General features: G+C 53.8%; 1 protein-coding gene across 1 annotated transcript in view; it reads right to left on the reverse strand.

Moving 5' to 3' along the window:
• Positions 1–1859: 1859 nt before the first annotated feature.
• Positions 1860–22029, reverse strand: part of LOC147102586 (protein HID1-like) — a 173713-nt gene continuing 153543 nt past the window's right edge. Inside the window, exons 17-20 of the mRNA XM_085964084.1 lie at positions 15258–15341; positions 9745–9836; positions 6213–6371; positions 1860–4159 (exon numbers count right to left, since the gene is read on the reverse strand). Coding sequence (XP_085820210.1) covers positions 4096–4159; positions 6213–6371; positions 9745–9836; positions 15258–15341 — 399 coding nt within the window. The 3' untranslated portion in view covers positions 1860–4095. The remainder of the gene's footprint in view (positions 4160–6212; positions 6372–9744; positions 9837–15257; positions 15342–22029) is intronic.

The raw sequence follows: 22029 nt of genomic DNA on the forward strand, positions 1-22029 counted from the left end.
CAGTGCTGGGGTACAATCCCACCCTCCCCTCTCCCTGGGGCACTGCCTGTGCTGGGGTACAATCCCACCCTCCCCTCTCCCTCGGGCACTGCCCCAGTGCTGGGGTACAATCCCACACTCCCCTCTACCTCGGGCACTGCCCCAGTGCTGGGGTACAATCCCACCCTCCCCTCTCCCTCGGGCACTGCCCCAGTGCTGGGGTACAATCCCACCCTCCCCTCTCCCTCGGGCACTGCCCCAGTGCTGGGGTACAATCCCACCCTCCCCTCTCCCTCGGGCACTGGCCCAGTGCTGGGGTACAATCCCACCCTCCCCTCTACCTCGGGCACTGCCCCAGTGCTGGGGTACAATCCCACCCTCCCCTCTACCTCGGGCACTGCCCCAGTGCTGGGGTACAATCCCACCCTCCCCTCTCCCTGGGGCACTGCCCCAGTGCTGGGGTACAATCCCACCCTCCCCTCTCCCTGGGGCACTGCCCCAGTGCTGGGGTACAATCCCACCCTCCCCTCTACCTCGGGCACTGCCCCAGTGCTGGGGTACAATCCCACCCTCCTCTCCCTCGGGCACTGCCCCAGTGCTGGGGTACAATCCCACACTCCCCTCTACCTCGGGCACTGCCCCAGTGCTGCGGTACAATCCCACCCTCCCCTCTCCCTCGGGCACTGCCCCAGTGCTGGGGTACAATCCCACCCTCCCCTCTCCCTCGGGCACTGCCCCAGTGCTGGGGTACAATCCCACCCTCCCCTCTCCCTCGGGCACTGCCCCAGTGCTGGGGTACAATCCCACCCTCCCCTCTACCTCGGGCACTGCCCCAGTGCTGGGGTACAATCCCACCCTCCCCTCTACCTCGGGCACTGCCCCAGTGCTGGGGTACAATCCCACCCTCCCCTCTCCCTCGGGCACTGCCCCAGTGCTGGGGTACAATCCCACCCTCCCCTCTCCCTGGGGCACTGCCTGTGCTGGGGTACAATCCCACCCTCCCCTCTCCCTCGGGCACTGCCCCAGTGCTGGGGTACAATCCCACCCTCCCCTCTCCCTCGGGCACTGCCCCAGTGCTGGGGTACAATCCCACCCTCCCCTCTCCCTGGGGCACTGCCTGTGCTGGGGTACAATCCCACCCTCCCCTCTCCCTCGGGCACTGCCCCAGTGCTGGGGTACAATCCCACCCTCCCCTCTCCCTGGGGCACTGCCTGTGCTGGGGTACAATCCCACCCTCCCCTCTCCCTCGGGCACTGCCCCAGTGCTGGGGTACAATACCACCCTCCCCTCTCCCTCGGGCACTGCCCCTGTGCTGGGGTACAATCCCACCCTCCCCTCTCCCTGGGGCACTGCCCCAGTGCTGCGGTACAATCCCACCCTCCCCTCTCCCTCGGGCACTGCCCCAGTGCTGGGGTACAATCCCACCCTCCCCTCTCCCTGGGGCACTGCCCCAGTGCTGGGGTACAATCCCACCCTCCCCTCTCCCTGGGGCACTGCCCCAGTGCTGGGGTACAATCCCACCCTCCCCTCTCCCTGGGGCACTGCCCCAGTGCTGGGGTACAATCCCACCCTCCCCTCTCCCTCGGGCACTGCCCCAGTGCTGGGGTACAATCCCACCCTCCCCTCTCCCTGGGGCACTGCCCCAGTGCTGGGGTACAATCCCACCCTCCCCTCTCCCTCGGGCACTGCCCCAGTGCTGGGGTACGATCCCACCCTCCCCTCTCCCTGGGGCACTGCCTGTGCTGGGGTACAATCCCACCCTCCCCTCTCCCTCGGGCACTGCCCCAGTGCTGGGGTACAATCCCACCCTCCCCTCTCCCTCGGGCACTGCCCCAGTGCTGGGGTACAATCCCACCCTCCCCTCTCCCTCGGGCACTGCCCCAGTGCTGGGGTACAATCCCACCCTCCCCTCTACCTGGGGCACTGCCCCAGTGCTGGGGTACAATCCCACACTCCCCTCTACCTGGGGCACTGCCCCAGTGCTGCGGTACAATCCCACCCTCTTCCCTCGGGCACTGCCCCAGTGCTGGGGTACAATCCCACCCTCTCTTCCCTCGGGCACTGCCCCAGTGCTGGGGTACAATCCCACCCGCTCTTCCCTCGGGCACTGCCCCAGTGCTGGGGTACAATCCCACCCTCTCTTCCCTCGGGCACTGCCCCAGTGCTGGGGTACAATCCCACCCTCTCTTCCCTCGGGCACTGCCCCAATGCTGGGGTACAATCCCACCCTCTCTTCCCTCGGGCACTGCCCCAGTGCTGGGGTACAATCCCACCCTCTCTTCCCTCGGGCACTGCCCCTGTGCTGGGGTACAATCCCACCCTCTCTTCCCTCGGGCACTGCCCCAGTGCTGGGGTACAATCCCACCCTCTCTTCCCTCGGGCACTGCCCCTGTGCTGGGGTACAATCCCACCCTCTCTTCCCTCGGGCACTGCCCCTGTGCTGGGGTACAATCCTACCCTCTCTTCCCTCGGGCACTGCCCCTGTGCTGGGGTACAAACCCACCCTCTCTTCCCTTGGGCACTGCCCCTGTGCTGGGGTACAAACCCACACCCACTGGCCTCCCACAGTCACCTCACCCGCATGGTCAGTCGGTAGACGTGGGCAAGGGCTGTGTGGCCAGGAAATGACCAGCTTGGACAGTAACAGGCAGACAATTGACCTGCTAGTTTTATACAGTTCAACTCCTCCCTTAAAATAACAGGTAAGAGGGATGTCGCATCAACGTGTTACACGCACGCCCGCCTGCTATGATCACCAGCAGGCATCTCTAGCCTCCTGTGTCGACGGCTGTTTGACCATAGAATGCATCGCAGCCACTCCCTGTGCTTACCCAACGTTCACACATGCACTTTCCAGTGTGGGGGATGGGAGTGTCACTGGGGGCCAGGGGCCTGGTCTGACAGGAGCTGCTGAGATTCTGCTGTCTGAGACCTTGCTGACTGTGGGGCTCACTGAGACAGCAGGTGCTGCCCTGCCCACTGAACCATCGGTGGGGGAACGGTTGCCTTTCGTTCAGTAAAAGTAGTGACAAGACAGTCTGTCCAGGAGAGAACCGAGACTACAGCCAAACACAGGGCAGTGTGGGGAGGGGTCAGGCTGGGTCACTCGGTCAGTGAGAGGGGTCTGGCTGGGTCACTCGGTCAGTGAGAGGGGTCTGGCTGGGTCACTCGGTCAGTGAGAGGGGTCTGGCTGGGTCACTCGGTCAGTAAGAGGGGTCTGGCTGGGTCACTCGGCCAGTGAGGGGTCTGGCTGGGTCACTCGGTCAGTGAGGGGTCTGGCTGGGTCACTCGGTCAGTGAGGGGTCTGGCTGGCTCACTCGGTCAGTGAGAGGGGTCTGGCTGGGTCACTCGGTCAGTGAGAGGGGTCTGGCTGGGTCACTCGGTCAATGAGGGGTCTGGCTGGGTCACTCGGTCAGTGAGAGGGGTCTGGCTGGGTCACTCGGTCAGTGAGAGGGGTCTGGCTGGGTCACTCGGTCAGTGAGGGGGGTCTGGCTGGGTCACTCGGTCAGTGAGGGGTCTGGCTGGGTCACTCGGTAAGTGAGGGGTCTGGCTGGGTCACTCGGTAAGTGAGGGGTCTGGCTGGGTCACTCGGTCAGTGAGAGGGGTCTGGCTGGGTCACTCGGTCAGTGAGGGGTCTGGCTGGGTCACTCGGTCAGTGAGGGGTCTGGCTGGGTCACTCGGCCAGTGAGGGGTCTGGCTGGGTCACTCGGCCAGTGAGGGGTCTGGCTGGGTCACTCGGCCAGTGAGGGGTCTGGCTGGGTCACTCGGTAAGTGAGGGGTCTGGCTGGGTCACTCGGCCAGTGAGGGGTCTGGCTGGGTCACTCGGTCAGTGAGGGGTCTGGCTGGGTCACTCGGTCAGTGAGGGGTCTGGCTGGGTCACTCGGTCAGTGAGGGGTCTGGCTGGGTCACTCGGCCAGTGAGGGGTCTGGCTGGGTCACTCGGCCAGTGAGGGGTTCTGCCCACAGTTATGTCAGGCCCACAGCTCGCAGCAGCAGCTGGTGTGAAGAGAAGGTGAGATTAGTGTAGATACAGAGGTGCAGAAACCAGCTGTCAGACTGAGAACTAAAATGGAAAAGATATTTGGCCAAAGTGTTCGCTCGTTCCCGGTTTGGCTCCTTACACCCGCTGAATTTCAAAGAGCTTCACGTCTGTGTCATACCAGATGGGTGGGTCAACATTCCTGTGGAATCAAACAGAAAGGTCAGGGTGAGTCAAACCGGTTCACACTGTACACGCACAGAAAGGCATCAACAACAACATGCATTTATATAGCACCTTTAACATCGTAAAACATCCCGAAGTGCTTCACAGGAGCGTTATCGGACAGGATTTAACAAAGTCACATGAGCAGATGTTAGGACAGGTGAGCAAAAGCGTGGTCAAAGAAGTGGGCTCTAAGGAGGGGCTTAAAGGAGGAGAGCGAGGTAGAGAGGCGGAGAGGTTTAGGGAGGGGATTCCACAGCTTTGGGCCTAGGCAGCTGAAGGGACGGCCACCAATGGTGGGGTGAAGGGGGCCGGATGCACAAGCGGCCAGAGTCAATGGAACAGAGAGCTAGTTTGAGGGAGGGATTATACCACTGGCGGTGGTTAGAGAGATCGGGAGGGACGAGGCCACAGGAAAAGCTCAGTCCAGTGGAAAGGGGAAAGAGTGGGGGAATTACTTTCGGATCCAGTTTCCACCCCTTGCCCCCCACAGATTCTGACTCCTGGTCGGGCAAGGATCCTCAGCTGACGGTCATCCTCCATCTGTGTCAGCCGTGGCTCAGTGGGCAGCACCCTCGCCTCTGAGTCAGAAGGTCATGGGTTCAAGTCCCGCACAAAATCCAGGCTGACACTCCCAGTGCAGTGCTGAGGGAGTGCCGCACTGTCGGAGGTGCCGTCTTTCAGATGAGACGTTAAACCGAGGCCCCACCTGCTCTCTCAGGTGGATGTAAAAGGTCCCGAGGCCACTATTCCGAAGAGAAGAGGAGTTCTCCCCGGTGTCCTGGGGCCAATATTTATCCCTCAATCAACATCACTAAAACAGATTATCTGGTCATTATCACATTGCTGTTTGTGGGAGCTTGCTGTGCGCAAATTGGCTGCCGTGTTTCCTACATTACAACAGTGGCCACACTTCAAAAGTATGCATTGGCTATAAAGTGCTTTCAGACATCCTGAGGCTGTGAAAGGCGCTGTAAAAATGCAAACCATTTGTTCATCCAGGCCGGATTTGGATATTTAAGCAGCCCATCGCTGGAAAAGGTGGGTGGTTACTCTAGGACTTACAGGCCTATCTGAAATTTTTTTCAGGTGGACTTTGGTGGGTGGGGGGGGGGGAATCAAGGTCAATCCAGGCTGCCCTTTCAGTGCAGTTCTGAGGGAGTGCTGCACTGCCGGACGAGACGTTAAACCGAGGCCCCGCCTGTCCTCTCAGGCGGACATAAAAGATCCCACGATCACTATTTCGAAGATGAGCAGGGGAGTTCTCCCCGGTGTCCTGGCTAATATTTATCCCTCAAACAACATCACTAAAGCAGATTATCTGGTCATTTATCTCATTGCTGTTTGTGGGATAGAAACATAGAAGATAGGAGCAGGAGTCGGCCATTCGAGCCTGCTCCGCCATTTAATGCGATCATGGCTGATCATCCAAACTCAGTACCCTGTCCCTGCCTTCTCCCCATATCCCTTGATCCCTTTAGCCTTAAGAAATATATCTAACTCCGTCTTGAATATATTTAATGAACTGGCCTCCACCGCCCTCTGTGGCAGAGAATTCCACAGGTTCACCACTCTCTGGGTGAAGAAATTCCTCCTCATTTCAGTCCTAAATGGCTTACCCCTTATCCTTAGACTATGACCCCTGGTTCTGGACTCCCCGGCCATCAGAAACATCCTTCCTGCATCTAGTCTGTCCAGGCCTGACAGAATTTTATAGGTTTCGATGAGATCCCCTCTCAATCTTCTAAACTCCAGTGAGTATAAGCCCAATCGACACAATCTCTCCTCATACGCTGTGTGCAAATTGGCTGCCGCGTTTCCCACAATACAACAGTGACTACACTTCAACTGGACTTCATTGGTTTCAAAGCGTAAATGCAAGTTTGTGAAATACTCTTTCCGGGCACTGCCTGGCTCTGGGTGGACGGGATGTATAATTGGTTTGTGTTCATCGTCCAGGCGAACACAGTACGAGGGTTCCACACCATCACTTGAGAACACAACACGCCGGACGGCAAGGAGCAGCTCACCGCAGGTAAATGACGCCCCACATGTACGTGCGGAACCACATGGCAGTGCCGGAGTTGGCCTGGTACTTGCGAATGAGGATTGGATGTGGCACAGGGAGTAATCCCACCAGCGTGCCGTGCTGCAGGAACTTCAGGATCTCCGATTCATCGGTCAAACCTCTGCATTCAAACAGAAACAGGTCACAGTTCAGAAACTGTTTTCAGACTTTTATACCAGCGTTTACTCTACCCCCACCCCCTTGCCATGTCCTCCCCACCTCCTTGTGCCAGGGTACAGTTCCCTGGGCGGTGACATTGCTGCACCCAGGTCAACTGAAAATTCCAAAGCCTCTTTTGTTGGGTTAGGGTATCGAGGGATATGAAGCTGAGGCAGGTAAGTGTAGTCGAGCTGCAGAACCGCCATGATCTCATTGTATGGCGGAACAAGCTCCAGGGGCTGAATGGCCTGCTCCTACTCCTATTTCGCACACATGGGTATTGGCAGACTATTTAACTCGAGAGGGCATCGCAGCCAACCCCCGGGTCCCTGACCCCGTCCGCAGCTGATAACCACACATGCAACTTTCAGCATAATACAGCGATCAGGAAAGGCAACCTGGGGGAGCTTTCTCCATTCCTTGCTCAAGGTGCTGAGCATCGCTGCTGTACACTTAAAGTTACTAATCCTTGACCGTGTGAAGAAACTGATATCAGTACAGATAGTCAGGGCGCTGGGGGAGGGGTTACTGAGTGTCAGTGTGAGGGAGCTGGATTAACATCAGTAGAGATACAGTCAGTAACACAGGGCGCTGGGGGAGGGGTTACTGAGTGACAGTGTGAGGGAGCTGGATTAACATCAGTAGAGGTACAGTCAGTAACACAGGGCGCTGGGGGAGAGGGGTTACTGAGTGACAGTGTGAGTGAGCTGGATTAACATCAGTGGAAATACAGTCAGTAACACAGGGCGCTGGGGAGAGGGGTTACTGAGTGTCAGTGTGAGGGAGCTGGATTAACTTCAGTAGAGATAGAGTCAGTAACACAGGGCACTGGGGGAGAGGTTACTGAGTGACTGTGAGGGAGCTGGATTAACATCAGTAGAGATAGAGTCAGTAACACAGGGCGCTGGGGGAGAGGGGTTACTGAGCGACAGTGTGAGGGAGCTGGATTAACATCAGTAGAGATAGTCAGTAACACAGGGCGCTGGGCGAGAGGGGTTACAGTGACAGTGTAAGGGAGCTGGATTAACATTGGTAGGAAGCTGGATTAACATCAGTAGAGAGCTGGATTAACATCAGTAGAGATACAGTCAGTAACACAGGGCGCTGGGGGAGAGGGGTTACTGAGCGACAGTGTGAGGGAGCTGGATTAACATCAGTAGAGATAGTCAGTAACACAGGGCGCTGGGCGAGAGGGGTTACAGTGACAGTGTAAGGGAGCTGGATTAACATTGGTAGGAAGCTGGATTAACATTGGTAGGGAGCTGGATTAACATCAGTAGAGATACAGTCAGTAACACAGGGCGCTGGAGGGAGGGGTTACTGAGTGACAGTGTAAGGGAGCTGGATTAACATCAGTAGAGATACAGTCAGTAACACAGGGCGCTGGGGGAGAGGGGTTACTGAGTGACAGTGTGAGGGAGCTGGATTAACATCAGTAGAGATACAGTCAGTAACACAGGGCGCTGGGGGAGAGGGGTTACAGTGACAGTGTAAGGGAGCTGGATTAACATCAGTAGAGATACAGTCAGTAACACAGGGCGCTGGGGGAGAGGGGTTACTGAGTGACAGTGTAAGGGAGCTGGATTAACATCAGTAGAGATACAGTCAGTAACACAGGGCGCTGGGGGAGAGGGGTTACTGAGTGACAGTGTGAGGGAGCTGGATTAACATCAGTAGAGATACAGTCAGTAACACAGGGCGCTGGGGGAGAGGTTACTGAGTGACAGTGTAAGGGAGCTGGATTAACTTCAGTAGAGATACAGTCAGTAACACAGGGCGCTGGGGGAGAGGGGTTACTGAGTGACAGCGTGAGGGAGCTGGATTAACAGTAACATTAATTTTCCACGCTAGTGCTGAATTGATAATATCGAACTGTGTGCATACCTCAACTCCCTCAGTTCTTGCTAAAAGAATCTCGCACTCAATTTAAACAAAAATATCCCATGCAATAATTCACTGTACTGGTTTGATTTTTTTTTAAAAACACGGATCGTGATATGAAACTCCCTTTTAAAGGAGAAGGTCAGATTGGCTCTCCTTTTCCATATAAACATCCCTTTTAAGAGTCTCAGTGCCTTTAATAAATGCAATGGGAAATCTTTTTCCCGATAAAAGTGATACAGGAAACTTTGGTTTATCCGGAGGTTAACTGTCCGGAATGCTCGAGCCACCGGCAAAATTCAGGAGTCGGTTCAGTAAGTTTTTTTTCTTTTTGTTGCTTTTTTTCCACTAGTCTGGCTCTGCAAGGTCTAGCTAAAGCTGTTGCTTAGCTACAGAGGCGCTTGCAAGCTACGGCCGACTGTTTAGAAGCTGTTGCTAAGCAACAGGGTTTGTTGCTAGATACGGAGCTCAAAAGCTTCCGTATGTTTTAACATTAGCGCTGGTTTGTCCGGCAGTTTTAATGGGACGGCAACAGCTCAGTCCCATCGGTGCCGGATATCACAAAGTTTCCTGTATTTTGTCAGGAGCAGATTACTGGTGGCACATGCTGTTAAACCTATGTTGTATTGTATTTAATTCTCTCCCCTCCTGGTCCTGGAGGTGCTGATTCCTGCTGGGGTACAGGCCGATGTATGGTCAGCCCTCTGGTACCTCACCCAAGTGGTCCTCCTTCTGGGGAGAGTCCGGACAGCACACCGGTGTGGACGAGGATGGAGCTTGGCTAGTCGGGCATGGCTGGCGGGGGGCCACACCCGGTCCAGCCCTCGCCCAGTTCCGATGTAGAAATGCTTTCCAGCAGTTGGGGGGGGGGGGGGGGTCAGATAGTGACCAGGAGCAGGAGCACCCACCCCCAACCCTCCATCAGACATTCACGCTGCCTACACAGGGGGTGCCAAGACCAGGTGTAGCACCCAGACCGCTGCCCGAGCTGGGAACAAGCTCCCTCGGCCTAGACAGAGCGCCGAACCTGGGAGCTGCCGGTTTTAAGGCGCAGTCTCGCGCTGCCTCAGCCATCGAGCTATCGGCGGCCCCACCATTTAATCTGCTCCTTTCCTGCCTCAAAGCGATAAATCCCCGCTGACAGTCGGACACCCCAGCTGCCGGTTCTCCGGCATTTCACCGGCTGATTGCCGGCGCTGTTACCAGGGAAAGTGCCGCCATAACAAGAGCCATCACCACGGTTACACCAAATTAAATGGCAGCATCCAGGTAACTGCACCGGACTGAAGTTAAAATTAATTTTGAGAAGATTAAAGGTTTGGAATTGTTTTGTTAAGGAAAACAATAAGGGACATTCATGCAGCCATCTCCCCTCTAGCAGCAATTTCCCAAGGAGGGAGGAAAGCCCAGAGCTGCCTGTTCTGCAGCCCACTATTGTTAGTGCACATGCTTACTTGTCGATGCAGATCTTCTCCACTTGTGGGACCAGAACCTGCAACAGGCGCATGATTGTTTGTAGGGGGAGTTTTGATTTCCATGATATCACCTGCAGGTCAAATGTCACACACAGTGAGGGCAGGGTTAGTACCATGCAAGGGCAGACATGCACAGACAATTAAAGAACACAGCAAAGCCAGGGGGCGCAGTCCCGGCTAGTCAGTCCGGCGGGTTAAACTCCACGGACCGTCAGTCGACAAACATCAACATCACAGCCAAAGCTACCGGGGCTGGTTAGAAACTAACGGCTGGTGACTTGGCAGTTCACAGGGTCACGCTCTGCCCTTTCACCTCTAGGCTCTTTGCTCAAACCCAGCCCCGACTGGAAAGTATTAATTCAGCTGGTGGTGGGTGGGGCGGGTGCCCTCAGCACAAAGCTGCCCTAATTCAACCGAAAATGTAGTCTCACTTACACTGAAACTTCCTCTACTCCTTCCCAACCACATTCCTCAGATCCAGACTGAGACCAGTGTTGTCCAATAGGGAATCCAGATGAGGTGAATTGCATTTGCGATTAGTAAATAAAAACTGAGTAAGAGATACCGTCGTTGGGCCTGTGATCTCAATATTCATTCGCACAGGGTATGCATGTGAACTTTAACCTTTTTGTGCGTTTGTTGGTAAAATGGAGAGACGAGAAGCAGAGTGTGCGAGTGTTTCTTGATCGTTTTGGCTGCTTTACTCCCGTGGTCACTGAATGGTGGCAGATGTTTAAGTAGATATACACGTGTGAAGTTCATTTACCTGTATTGTGAGAGTGTGTATAAGGCGGTTTCTACTAAAATGACTGCATGTGGCTAAAGCGGTGTCGCTGCAACCTTACTTGTGGCTGGTCAGTGATTCCGATTAGGCACTGAGCTGGAAGATCAGCCCCCACAACACCAGGGCAACATTTTCCCATTCCCTGCTCCAGGCAATCCCCCTGTAGCCGCCCTGCGTGAGACTGCCAGTTCGTGCTGGTTATGGGGCAGTTTCGTGGTGCAGACTCGAGCCCACTAGGAGCTGGGCTGACACCCCTCCGACTCAGTTTGCACAGGCCCAGAGAGGCCCATCGCCCTGTGCTGGGCTCAAACAAGGTCCCAGAAGAGAAGCCCAGTCGAGCCTGCTGTGCCGCCCAGGTCCAATTAATGCTGAATATTAAAACCAGCGATTCTAGGCAATCACAAACCATTGCTGTGTTTATAATATTGCAAAAACACTGTTGCTCTGTAGAATTAGTAAAGTGGCCAAGCGGTAAGTGAGAGTGTGAAGCATTCTGGGCCATGTGGCAACAAATGGCAACAGCACACCCACGCCCTGGGGCCCACGAGCATTTACTGGTCGCAGTCCCTGCGGTTTGGTGGGGTTGGATAGAGGACACGGGGCCTAGCTTACATTGATTGCTGGCTTCAGGCAGGATGCTGTTGCACAATCCAGCCACTTCCCTAATGCTGGGCTCCTGCCCCTTCCTGGGACATTGGTGGTATCGTGTAGGCCTCTTGGAGGCGACCATCAGACTGCCTGACGCTTGCCCCGCTACAGGTGAGAGTTGTACCTTTCCCCTTCTGATTGACACAAAGTAGAAATGGCCCCAGGTACAAGAATTGATCTCAATACCTGTTGCCTAATAAATTTGTTCACTTAAAAGTAGGGGTTATAAAATGGGTTTCCGGCTTAAATCTAGTTTATTCTTAAACCAGCCTCACGCAGGCAAGGTTCAGGGCATTGGGTTTGTTTCTTTGGGGAAAAAGACTTTGAGGCAACCTAACTAAAGGTTTCAAGTTTACAAAGGTAAGTGGACCAAAGTGATTGTGTCAAATTGCTCCCCATGTGAAGGGTTCAAGGTTCAGGGACATAGGTTGAAAATGTGGGAGTTAGAAGTACAAAGGGGGGTCAGAGGAGTTTTTAGCCAAAAAGTAATCAAGTTGGGGAATATGTTACTGGGGAAGCACGGTGAAGTGAAGAGTACAAACGGGGTCAAGGGGCAATTACATGGATTTCTGGATAGAGGGGAATTGAAAAAGGACAGAGAAATATGGGGCGAGGGAGGTGAGGGACATGGTGAGGCAGGAGTGAGGGACATGGTGAGGCGGGAGTGAGGGACATGGTGAGGCGGGAGTGAGGGACATGGTGAGGCGGGAGTGAGGGACATGGTGAGGCGGGGGCGAGGGACATGGTGAGGCGGAGGCGAGGGACATGGTGAGGCGGAGGCGAGGGACATGGTGAGGCGGAGGCGAGGGACATGGTGAGGCGGAGGCGAGGGACATGGTGAGGCGGAGGCGAGGGACATGGTGAGGCGGAGGCGAGGGACATGGTGAGGCGGAGGCGAGGGACATGGTGAGGCGGAGGCGAGGGACATGGTGAGGCGGAGGCGAGGGACATGGTGAGGCGGAGGCGAGGGACATGGTGAGGCGGAGGCGAGGGACATGGTGAGGCGGGAGTGAGGGACATGGTGAGGCGGGAGTGAGGGACATGGTGAGGCGGGAGTGAGGGACATGGTGAGGCGGGAGTGAGGGACATGGTGAGGCGGGAGTGAGGGACATGGTGAGGCGGGGGCGAGGGACATGGTGAGGCGGAGGCGAGGGACATGGTGAGGCGGAGGCGAGGGACATGGTGAGGCGGAGGCGAGGGACATGGTGAGGCGGAGGCGAGGGACATGGTGAGGCGGAGGCGAGGGACATGGTGAGGCGGGAGTGAGGGACATGGTGAGGCGGGAGTGAGGGACATGGTGAGGCGGGAGTGAGGGACATGGTGAGGCGGGGGCGAGGTGGAGGCGAGGGACATGGTGAGGCGGAGGCGAGGGACATGGTGAGGTGGGGGCGAGGGTGAGGTGGAGGCGAGGGACATGGTGAGGTGGAGGCGAGGGACATGGTGAGGTGGAGGTGAGGTGAGGCGGGAGTGAGGGACATGGGGGGAAACATGTTGGCGCCCCTCCGCCTGATATTGAGTAGTAGCTCCCCAAGCAGGAGGTGGAGCACTCCAGGAAGGGCTACAACTCAGTATCACAGCACCACGAGCGTCGCCACGTCATTGCAGGCCTCCTCCCGATTAAAGTGGAGGGGCCTAGCGCTGCGCGCACCGGGGCCCTGCTGGACCACCGGGGAGTGGGGTGAGAAGTTAGATAGCTGGAGTTGAGGGATATGGGGAGAAAGGGGGGAGGTGGAAGGTTGAGAGATGTGGTGAGAAGCGATCGCGGCCGGCACCCTGAAGAAAAAAAGGGGAAGGGGGCAGGTGCTGGCAGTCGGCCAAAAATACAATGGCCACCCGTCACCTGCCCTTCAAGTAGCGTTGCCACGGCTGCAAAAACGCCACCCCGACCCTGTTGGACATATCGTCCAGCGAAAGGTCAGGGGGCGCGACCCAAGGTTGCGGCCGGGGCACTGTGTGCAGCGATGACATCATCGTTGTTGGGGGGGGGGGGGGGGCACTACCGACTACTGCCACCGCTAACCTCCCACTGATTTTCGCAGGAGGCGTTAGTGGCACCGCGCCCGGGCGCATGGGGATTTGCACCCCGGGGGGCGCTAACGAGAGGCACAAATCAACCCAATTTTTCCCCCATGGTGAGCTGGGGGTGATCTGGGTCTGTTGTGTCAAGTGACCGTTACTGTCTCTAGAAGTTCTGCTCTTCCAATTGATGGGCCAGCATTCCTGCCAAAGTCACGTTGCTTGTTGCAACTACCAGCGCAAAGAACCCCAGTGACACACAGAGCAAGTAAATTAACACACAATATTCTGTTAGGACAATATCACTTGCTGGTTAAAAGCCCACAGGACACCTGTTAAAGGGAACGTTAGAGAAACTCGGCCCATGCGAATTGCAAGCCTAAACAAGACAGATTAAAACCGGCCACATTTCCACTTGAAGCTTTTCTCTTTGGTCTTTGCCTTGCGTTTCCATGTGCTTCTCCTCCCGGCTCGGACTCTTGCTGGGATACAGTTCCGCACAAGCCCACAGTCCCGACAGCTTCCCCCTAGTGCTCAGTCTTCAGGTGCGAGCTTAGATGGCCAGTGGCGGCAGGATATTTCTGTGGCAGTCAATCCTGAGCCCGTTTTCCCCTGCTGCCGACACAGGTGCAGGGGTCACTGGATGGTGATCAGGAGCAGGAACACGGGCTGAATTTTGTGGCTGAGGTCAGTCAACTGAGCACAGGGTGAAGACCTGGAACATTCCTGGTCTGCATGACTCGGCCACTCACTTGGTGAACTTCCTCAGCCATTGGGTAGCGCACAACTTTTTCTACCTTCCTCCCTATCCACCTCGGCTCCATTGTTGGTCAGGGGGCGACTAAAGACCACACACTGGAGCCTCCATAAGCACCGTCAATGCTAACCATCGAACAATTATTTCACGTCATGTAGGATGGGGAAGAACCGAGTGCAGCAGGTTTGTGGTTCGCCCTACAGTGGGGTGGTGCAAACATTGAGTGAAAGACCATGAGCTGTATGTAGTACTGAGCCAGACAGAGCAAGAAAGTCCCAGGCTCAATCTCTGGCCTGTGCTGAAATGGAAGATTACAGCTGGGGAAGCAATTGGGAGCGTTCCAACAGGCCTCAGTACCCCTGGGCTTCTGAGGGGGAAGGTCAGTTAGGGGTCGTGCTCCTGATTGTTATCCAGCGACTCATTGAAAATGTGGCTGTGTGGACATTGTGAGAAGACAGGACAACGACTTCCCTGAGATACTCCCTCAGGGTGGAATGTTCTACTGGCAAAACTATCAGGGCTCAGTGTCCACTGACTAGTCACCCAATCAGGGCTTGGTGTGCCATGACTACTCACCCAATTAGGACTTGGTGCCCAGTGACTAGTCAGCCAATCAGGGCTTAGTGTCTACCGACTAGTCACCCAATCAGGGCTTAGTGTCCACCGACTAGTCACCCAATCAGGGCTTAGTGTCCAGTGAAGGGCTTAGTGTCCAGTGAATACTCACCCAATCAGGGCTTAGTGTCCACTGACTAGTCACCCAATCAGGGCTTAGCGTCCACTGACTAGTCACCCAATCAGGGCTTTGTGACCATTGACTACTCGTCCAATCAGGGCTTGGTGTGCACTGACGACTAACCCAATCAGGGCTTGGGGTGCCATGACTACTCACCCAATCAGGGCTTCGTGTCCACAGACTATTCGCCCAATCAGGGCTTGGTGTGCCATGACTACTCACCCAATCAGGGCTTGGTGCCCACTGACTACTCACCCAATCAGGGCTTGGTGCCCACTGACTACTCACCCAATTAGGGCTTGGTGTGCCATGCCTCTCACCCAATCAGGACTTGGTGCCCACTGACTACTCACCCAATCAGGGCTTGGTGCCCACTGACTACTCACCCAATCAGGGCTTGGTGCCCACTGACTACTCACCCAATCAGGGCATGGTGCCCACTGACTACTCACCCAATCAGGGCTTGGTGTGCCATGACTACTCACCCAATCAGGACTTGGTGCCCACTGACTACTCACCCAATCAGGACTTGGTGCCCACTGACTACTCACCCAATCAGGACTTGGTGCCCACTGACTACTTGATGAGAGGCTGGACGGTTTCCTTCTTCTCTCTGGGTTTCGCGGAATTGCCTCCTGCACAGGAGTGAAAAATTTAATCAATTACGCAGCAGAACAGAACAGATTAAGAACATCCCTACCATAAAAAGATTCACTTAACTTGAAATGTTTTCTAAAAAAGTAGGATTTTCATTCTCATATGAATTGTTTTCATAGCAAAATATGGTTGGTGTTCCAGCCTTTTGAGTTAGTAACTGAACCGATGAGGTGAGTGCAAATCTAGCCTGTAAAATTAATTCAACTCGCGTCCTACAGTCACCGGGGTTTGCTCATCCCAGTACCTTGAGCGAGCTGTGCCAAGTGTAGAGCGGAGCTACACAGGCTCGGCTGGTCCTGGTGTGGGCCAGTGTATTGGCTGCAACGGATATCCTGCAGAGAGCACAGAGCCCCAGTGGGACAGTGTTTAGGCTGACACTCCAGTGCAGTGCTGAGGGAGCGCTGCACTGTCGGAGGTGCCGTCTTTCGGATGAGACATTAAAGCGAGGCCCCTGTCCAACCTAATAGCAAAATACTGCGGATGCTGGAAATCTGAAATAACAGAAAATGCTGGAAATACTCAGCAGGCCAGGCAGCATCCATGGAGCGAGAAACAGAGTTAACATTTCAGGTCTGGGACCCTTCATCAGACCTGAAATGTTAACTCTGTTTCTCTCTCCACGGATTCTGCCTGACCTGCTGAGTATTTCCAGCATTTTCTGCTGTTATTACCCCCGTCTAACCTCTCAGGTGGACGTAAAAGATCACACGGCACTATTCGAAGAAGAGCAAGGGAGTTCTCCCCGGTGTCCTGGCCAATATTTATTCCTCAACTTCAACCAGCATCACTAAAAAAAAAACCCAGATTATCTGGGCATTTTCACATTGCTGTTTGTGGGAAATTGGCTGTGCGTTTCCTACATTACATCAGTGACTGCACGTCACAAGTATTTCATTGGCCGTAAAACGCTTCGGGATGCCCTGAGGTAGTAAAAGGTGTTATAGAAATGCAAGTTCTTTCTTTCGTTCTTTGTCACAATTATTATTCTAACTGTCGGGTACATTAGCACAGGAGCTGGGTGGTCTCGGGGACCCTGCCCGAGGGGGAATTCTTTACGTGTAGGTCAAAACCAAGAGTGTCAGCTGGTAACATTGCAACTAAACACGATCCTGTCCCCAACCAACATTTGCACGAGCTCTGTCCATCAGGGGTCGCCCGGTACAGCAGGAACTCTGGAGGATTTTACTCACCCCTGGCTGCAAGGGAGCCGTGTAAAGGAGACCCGGGACATGGCTGTTCGAGTGCTGCCATCAACCCACGAATGAATAATTGGGTGAATAATTAGTGACTGTGCTTCTTACTTTGTACTGCCTGCAGTTATCAGCACAAGGGGGACCTGTCCCCACCAGTACTGTACCCCAGTGTTATACAGTGACAGACCTGTACCCACCAGTACTGTACCCCAGTGTTATACAGTGACAGACCTGCACCCACCAGTACTGTATCCCAGTGTTAGTGACAGACCTGCACCCACCAGTACTGTACCCCAGTGTTAGTGACAGACCTGTCCCCACCAGTACTGTACCCCAGTGTTATACAGTGACAGACCTGCACCCACCAGTACTGTACCCCAGTGTTATACAGTGACAGACCTGCACCCACCAGTACTGTACCCAGTGTTATACAGTGACAGACCTGTACCCACCAGTACTGCACCCCAGTGTTATACAGTGACAGACCTGTACCCACCAGTACTGCACCCCAGTGTTATACAGTGACAGACCTGTACCCACCAGTACTGCACCCCAGTGTTATACAGTGACAGACCTGTACCCACCAGTACTGTACCCCAGTGTTATAGTGACAGACCTGTACCCACCAGTACTGCACCCCAGTGTTATACAGTGACAGACCTGTACCCACCAGTACTGTACCCGTGTTATAGTGACAGACCTGCACCCACCAGTACTGTACCCCAGTGTTATACAGTGACAGACCTGTACCCACCAGTACTGTACCCCAGTATTATACAGTGACAGAGCTGTACCCACCAGTATTGTACCCTAGTGCTGTACAGTGACAGCCCTGTACCCACCAGTACTGTACCCCAGTGTTACAGTGACAGACCTGTACCCACCAGTACTGTACCCCAGTGTTATACAGCGACAGGCCTGTATCCCACCAGTACTGTACCCCAGTGTTATACAGTGACAGATCTGTACCCACCAGTACTGTACCCCAGTGTTATACAGTGACAGATCTGTACCCACCAGTACTGTACCCCAGTGTTATACAGTGACAGATCTGTACCCACCAGTACTGTACCCCAGTGTTATACCCCCAGTGTTATACAGTGACAGCCCTGTACCCACCAGTACTGTACCGCAGTGTTACAGTGACAGACCTGTACCCACCAGTACTGTACCCGTGTTATACAGTGACAGATCTGTACCCACCAGTACTGTACCCCAGTGTTATACAGCGACAGGCCTGTACCCACCAGTACTGTACCCGTGTTATACAGTGACAGATCTGTACCCACCAGTACTGTACCCCAGTGTTCTACAGTGACAGACCTGTACCCACCAGTACTGTACCCGTGTTATACAGTGCCAGACCTGTACCCACCAGTACTGTACCCATGTTATACAGTGCCAGACCTGTACCCACCAGTACTGTACCCCAGTGTTATACAGTGACAGACCTGTACCCACCAGTACTGTACCCGTGTTATAGTGACAGACCTGTACCCACCAGTACTGTACCCCGTGTTATACAGTGACAGACCTGTACCCACCAGTACTGTACCCCGTGTTATACAGTGACAGACCTGTACCCACCAGTACTGTACCCCAGTGTTATACAGTGACAGACCTGTACCCACCAGTACTGTACCCCAGTGTTATAGTGACAGACCTGTACCCACCAGTACTGTACCCGTGTTATACAGTGACAGACCTGTACCCACCAGTACTGTACCCGTGTTATACAGTGACAGACCTGTACCCACCAGTACTGTACCCCAGTGTTCTACAGTGACAGACCTGTACCCACCAGTACTGTACCCGTGTTATACAGTGCCAGACCTGTACCCACCAGTACTGTACCCATGTTATACAGTGCCAGACCTGTACCCACCAGTACTGTACCCCAGTGTTATACAGTGACAGACCTGTACCCACCAGTACTGTACCCGTGTTATAGTGACAGACCTGTACCCACCAGTACTGTACCCCGTGTTATACAGTGACAGACCTGTACCCACCAGTACTGTACCCCGTGTTATACAGTGACAGACCTGTACCCACCAGTACTGTACCCCAGTGTTATAGTGACAGACCTGTACCCACCAGTACTGTACCCGTGTTATACAGTGACAGACCTGTACCCACCAGTACTGTACCCGTGTTATACAGTGACAGACCTGTACCCACCAGTACTGTACCCCAGTGTTATACAGTGACAGACCTGTACCCACCAGTACTGTACCCCAGTGTTATAGTGACAGACCTGTACCCACCAGTACTGTACCCGTGTTATACAGTGACAGACCTGTACCCACCAGTACTGTACCCGTGTTATACAGTGACAGACCTGTACCCACCAGTACTGTACCCCAGTGTTATACAGTGACAGACCTGTACCCACCAGTACTGTACCCCAGCCTGATTACATCTCAAATCGAGATCTCCAGACATAAGCCAAGATTGCAAGGACTGGATCTCTAATTGTACGGATTGGTGTGCTCACAGGTTAATTGGACAGAGCTGGATAATTTCACTGATGTTTATTGCTGGTGTCTCCCGATATCCCAGTCTGCAATCCCGGCCCATGGGGCTCCGAACTGGTACTACAAATCCTTAAGCTTTACCCCAGTATGGAGCTCAGACACCTTGATTACACTTCACTGATCTCTGAGTGCGGAGACAGACAAGGGTGCAGAATCGAATTCTCCTTTATGACTGCTGATTCAGTGCAGCTTGCCTGGGATTCACACAAACAATTAAACAACTTTCTCATTGTAAATCTTCCTACACGTTTCCACTGTGATGTCTCATAAAGATATCACTCCTGTATGAAATGAGGGAAGTGGCAGTATTATTAGTGTGAGTCCACAGATTAGTGACACAATGATTGGTGATGGGGATGGCCAATCGTGGTCACACCGGAGTTTATCTCACAGTTTACTGGCACTGGGTTTTAAAACATGCCCTCTGAACTGTGCACACACTCAGGGAATTCCAATACCAGTCCTGCACTCCAATAAAAAGAACACTTCAAGACCAAGCTGGACATTGATTTTATGTAAAGAGCACAAGACGGTTGGTTAGCTCAGTGGATACAAAGGGTTAAATTCTGAGGGCAGGTTGCATAAACTTGGCTGGTGTTCCCTTGAGTGTTGAAGGCTGAGGGGTGATCTGCTCGAGGTGTTTAAAATGTTAAAAGGATTTGGCAGGGTAGAGAGAGAGAAACTATTTCCTCTGGTGGTGAAGTCCAGAACAAGGGGGCATAGCCTTAAAATTAGAGCCAGGCCGTTCAGGGGCGATGTCAGGAAGCACTTCTTCACCAAGGGTAGTGGAAATCTGGAACTCTCTCCCCCAAAAGCTGTGGGTCAATTGGAGATTTCAACACTGAGATCGCTCGATTTTTGCTGGGTCAGGGTATCGAGGGATAGGGAGCAAGTGCGGGTAGATTGAGTTGAGGTGCGGATCAGCCATGATCTAATTGAACGGTGGAACAGGCTGGAGGGGCTGAATGGGTTTGGTGGAGGGGTGCCTGGTAATTCCATTTGAAATCACCATTCAGATGCGACAGGGCATGTTCCATGCTGCCGCCGACCCGTTCCTCTGTTGATCAGTCGGCGATCGGGCCCCATTCGCCATTTTGTGCAATCACAATCCAGGCCCATTCGCACAACGTTTAACGTTGAAAACGGTCACATTTCCCTCCCCCACCCCAATGTGTTTTGGACCGGCCACCCTCCCGTTTATCCCAGTTCAGCACTCTCCACACTGCTGTCCTCGCCCCACTCACCTCTTACTCCAGTGCAATAATCCAGTGTTGGTCTGTCGCCAATACACCACGGAACACGCGCATGTTCGAGCATTCTGCTGACTTTTTTAATTGTTTCATCACATTTGGCATTGAAAGTAACAGGTTTACTATTACGTATAAATCACTTCCTGAATAAGATAATGTGATCATGACGTATGAAATGTACAGTCAAGACAGGCTAGAACTCGGGGCCATCAATATCAGATAGCCACTAATAAATCCAACAGGGAATTCAGGAGAAACTTCTTTCCCCAGAGAGTGGTGAGAACGTGGAACTCGCTCCCACAGGGAGTGGTTGAGGCGAATAGTGTAGATACATTTAAGGGGAAGCTAGATAAACACGAGGGAGAAAGGAATGGAAGGATGTGCTGATAGGGTGAGATGACGAAGGGCTCATGTCGAGCGTAAACACCAGCATAGACCCGTTAGGCTGAATGGCCTGTTTCTGTACGGTAAATACTTTGAAATTCTTTGCAACTCGTCCCCAGACCAGTTATATGTACAACTGTGTGTTGGAATTAGTCTAATACGGTGTGTGGGCAGCACCCGCTACCCCCAGCAGACGGAGAGCTCGTCCTGTGCCTCAGAGCCGGCTCTCCAAAGATCCCAAGGGATGGTGTCGGAGGCAGACCCCTCACTACTGGTCAGGCCTCACCATGAGCCGGTAAAGAAGGGGAGAGCCGCAGAGAGAGCTCATAGCTCTCACCTGGATCTGTCACACCGACAACATAAAAACACCGACAGGCTCATCATAATCTCTGCCTCTCATAGAAACATAGAAGATAGGAGCAGGAGTAGGCCATTCGGCCCCTCGAGCCTGCTCCGCCATTCAATGCGATCATGGCTGATCATCCAAATTCAGTACCCTGTCCCTGCCTTTTCCCCATATCCCTTGATCCCTTTAGCCTTAAGAAATATATCCAACTCCTTCTTGAATATATTTAATGAATTGGCCTCAACTGCCTTCTGTGGTAGAGAATTCCACAGGTTCACCACTCTCTGGGTGAAGAAATTCCTCCTCATTTCTGTCCTAAATGGCTTACCCCTTATCCTTAGACTGTGACCCCTGGTTCTGGACTTCCCGACCATCGGGAACATCCTTCCTGCATCTAGTCTGTCCAGTCCTGTCAGAATTTTATAAGTTTCAATGAGATCCCCTCTCATTCTTCTAAACTCCAGCGAGTATAAGCCCAATCGACCCAATCTCTCCTCATACGTCATTCCTGCCATCCCAGGTATCAGTCTGGTGAATCTTCGCTGAACTCCCTCCATGGCAAGAACATCCTTCCTCAGATAAGGCGACCAAAACTGCACACAATACTCAAGATGTGGTCTCACCAAGGCCCTGTATAACTGCAGCAAGACATCCTTGTTCCTGTACTCAAACCCTCTCACTACGAAGGGCAACATACCATTTGCCTTCTTAACCGCCTGCTGCACCTGCATGCTTACCTTCAGCGACTGGTGCACAAGGACACCCAGGTCTCGTTGCACTTCCCCTTCTCCCAATCTATTGCCATTCAGATAATAACTCACCGGCAACCAACGAATCATAGGGAGTCTGCTTTCTCAGCACAGCCCTGGCAACCGTGGTGTGAAGCATGATGAGTGTTGGAACTTGGTACGAGCATGTGTTATACTAAATACCCAGGGACTTGAGCACATAATCCA

This window comes from Somniosus microcephalus, chromosome 21, assembly GCF_052327205.1.
Source record: "Somniosus microcephalus isolate GS21.2 chromosome 21, FLI_Smic_1.0, whole genome shotgun sequence".
In the NCBI taxonomy this organism is placed as follows: domain Eukaryota; kingdom Metazoa; phylum Chordata; class Chondrichthyes; order Squaliformes; family Somniosidae; genus Somniosus; species Somniosus microcephalus.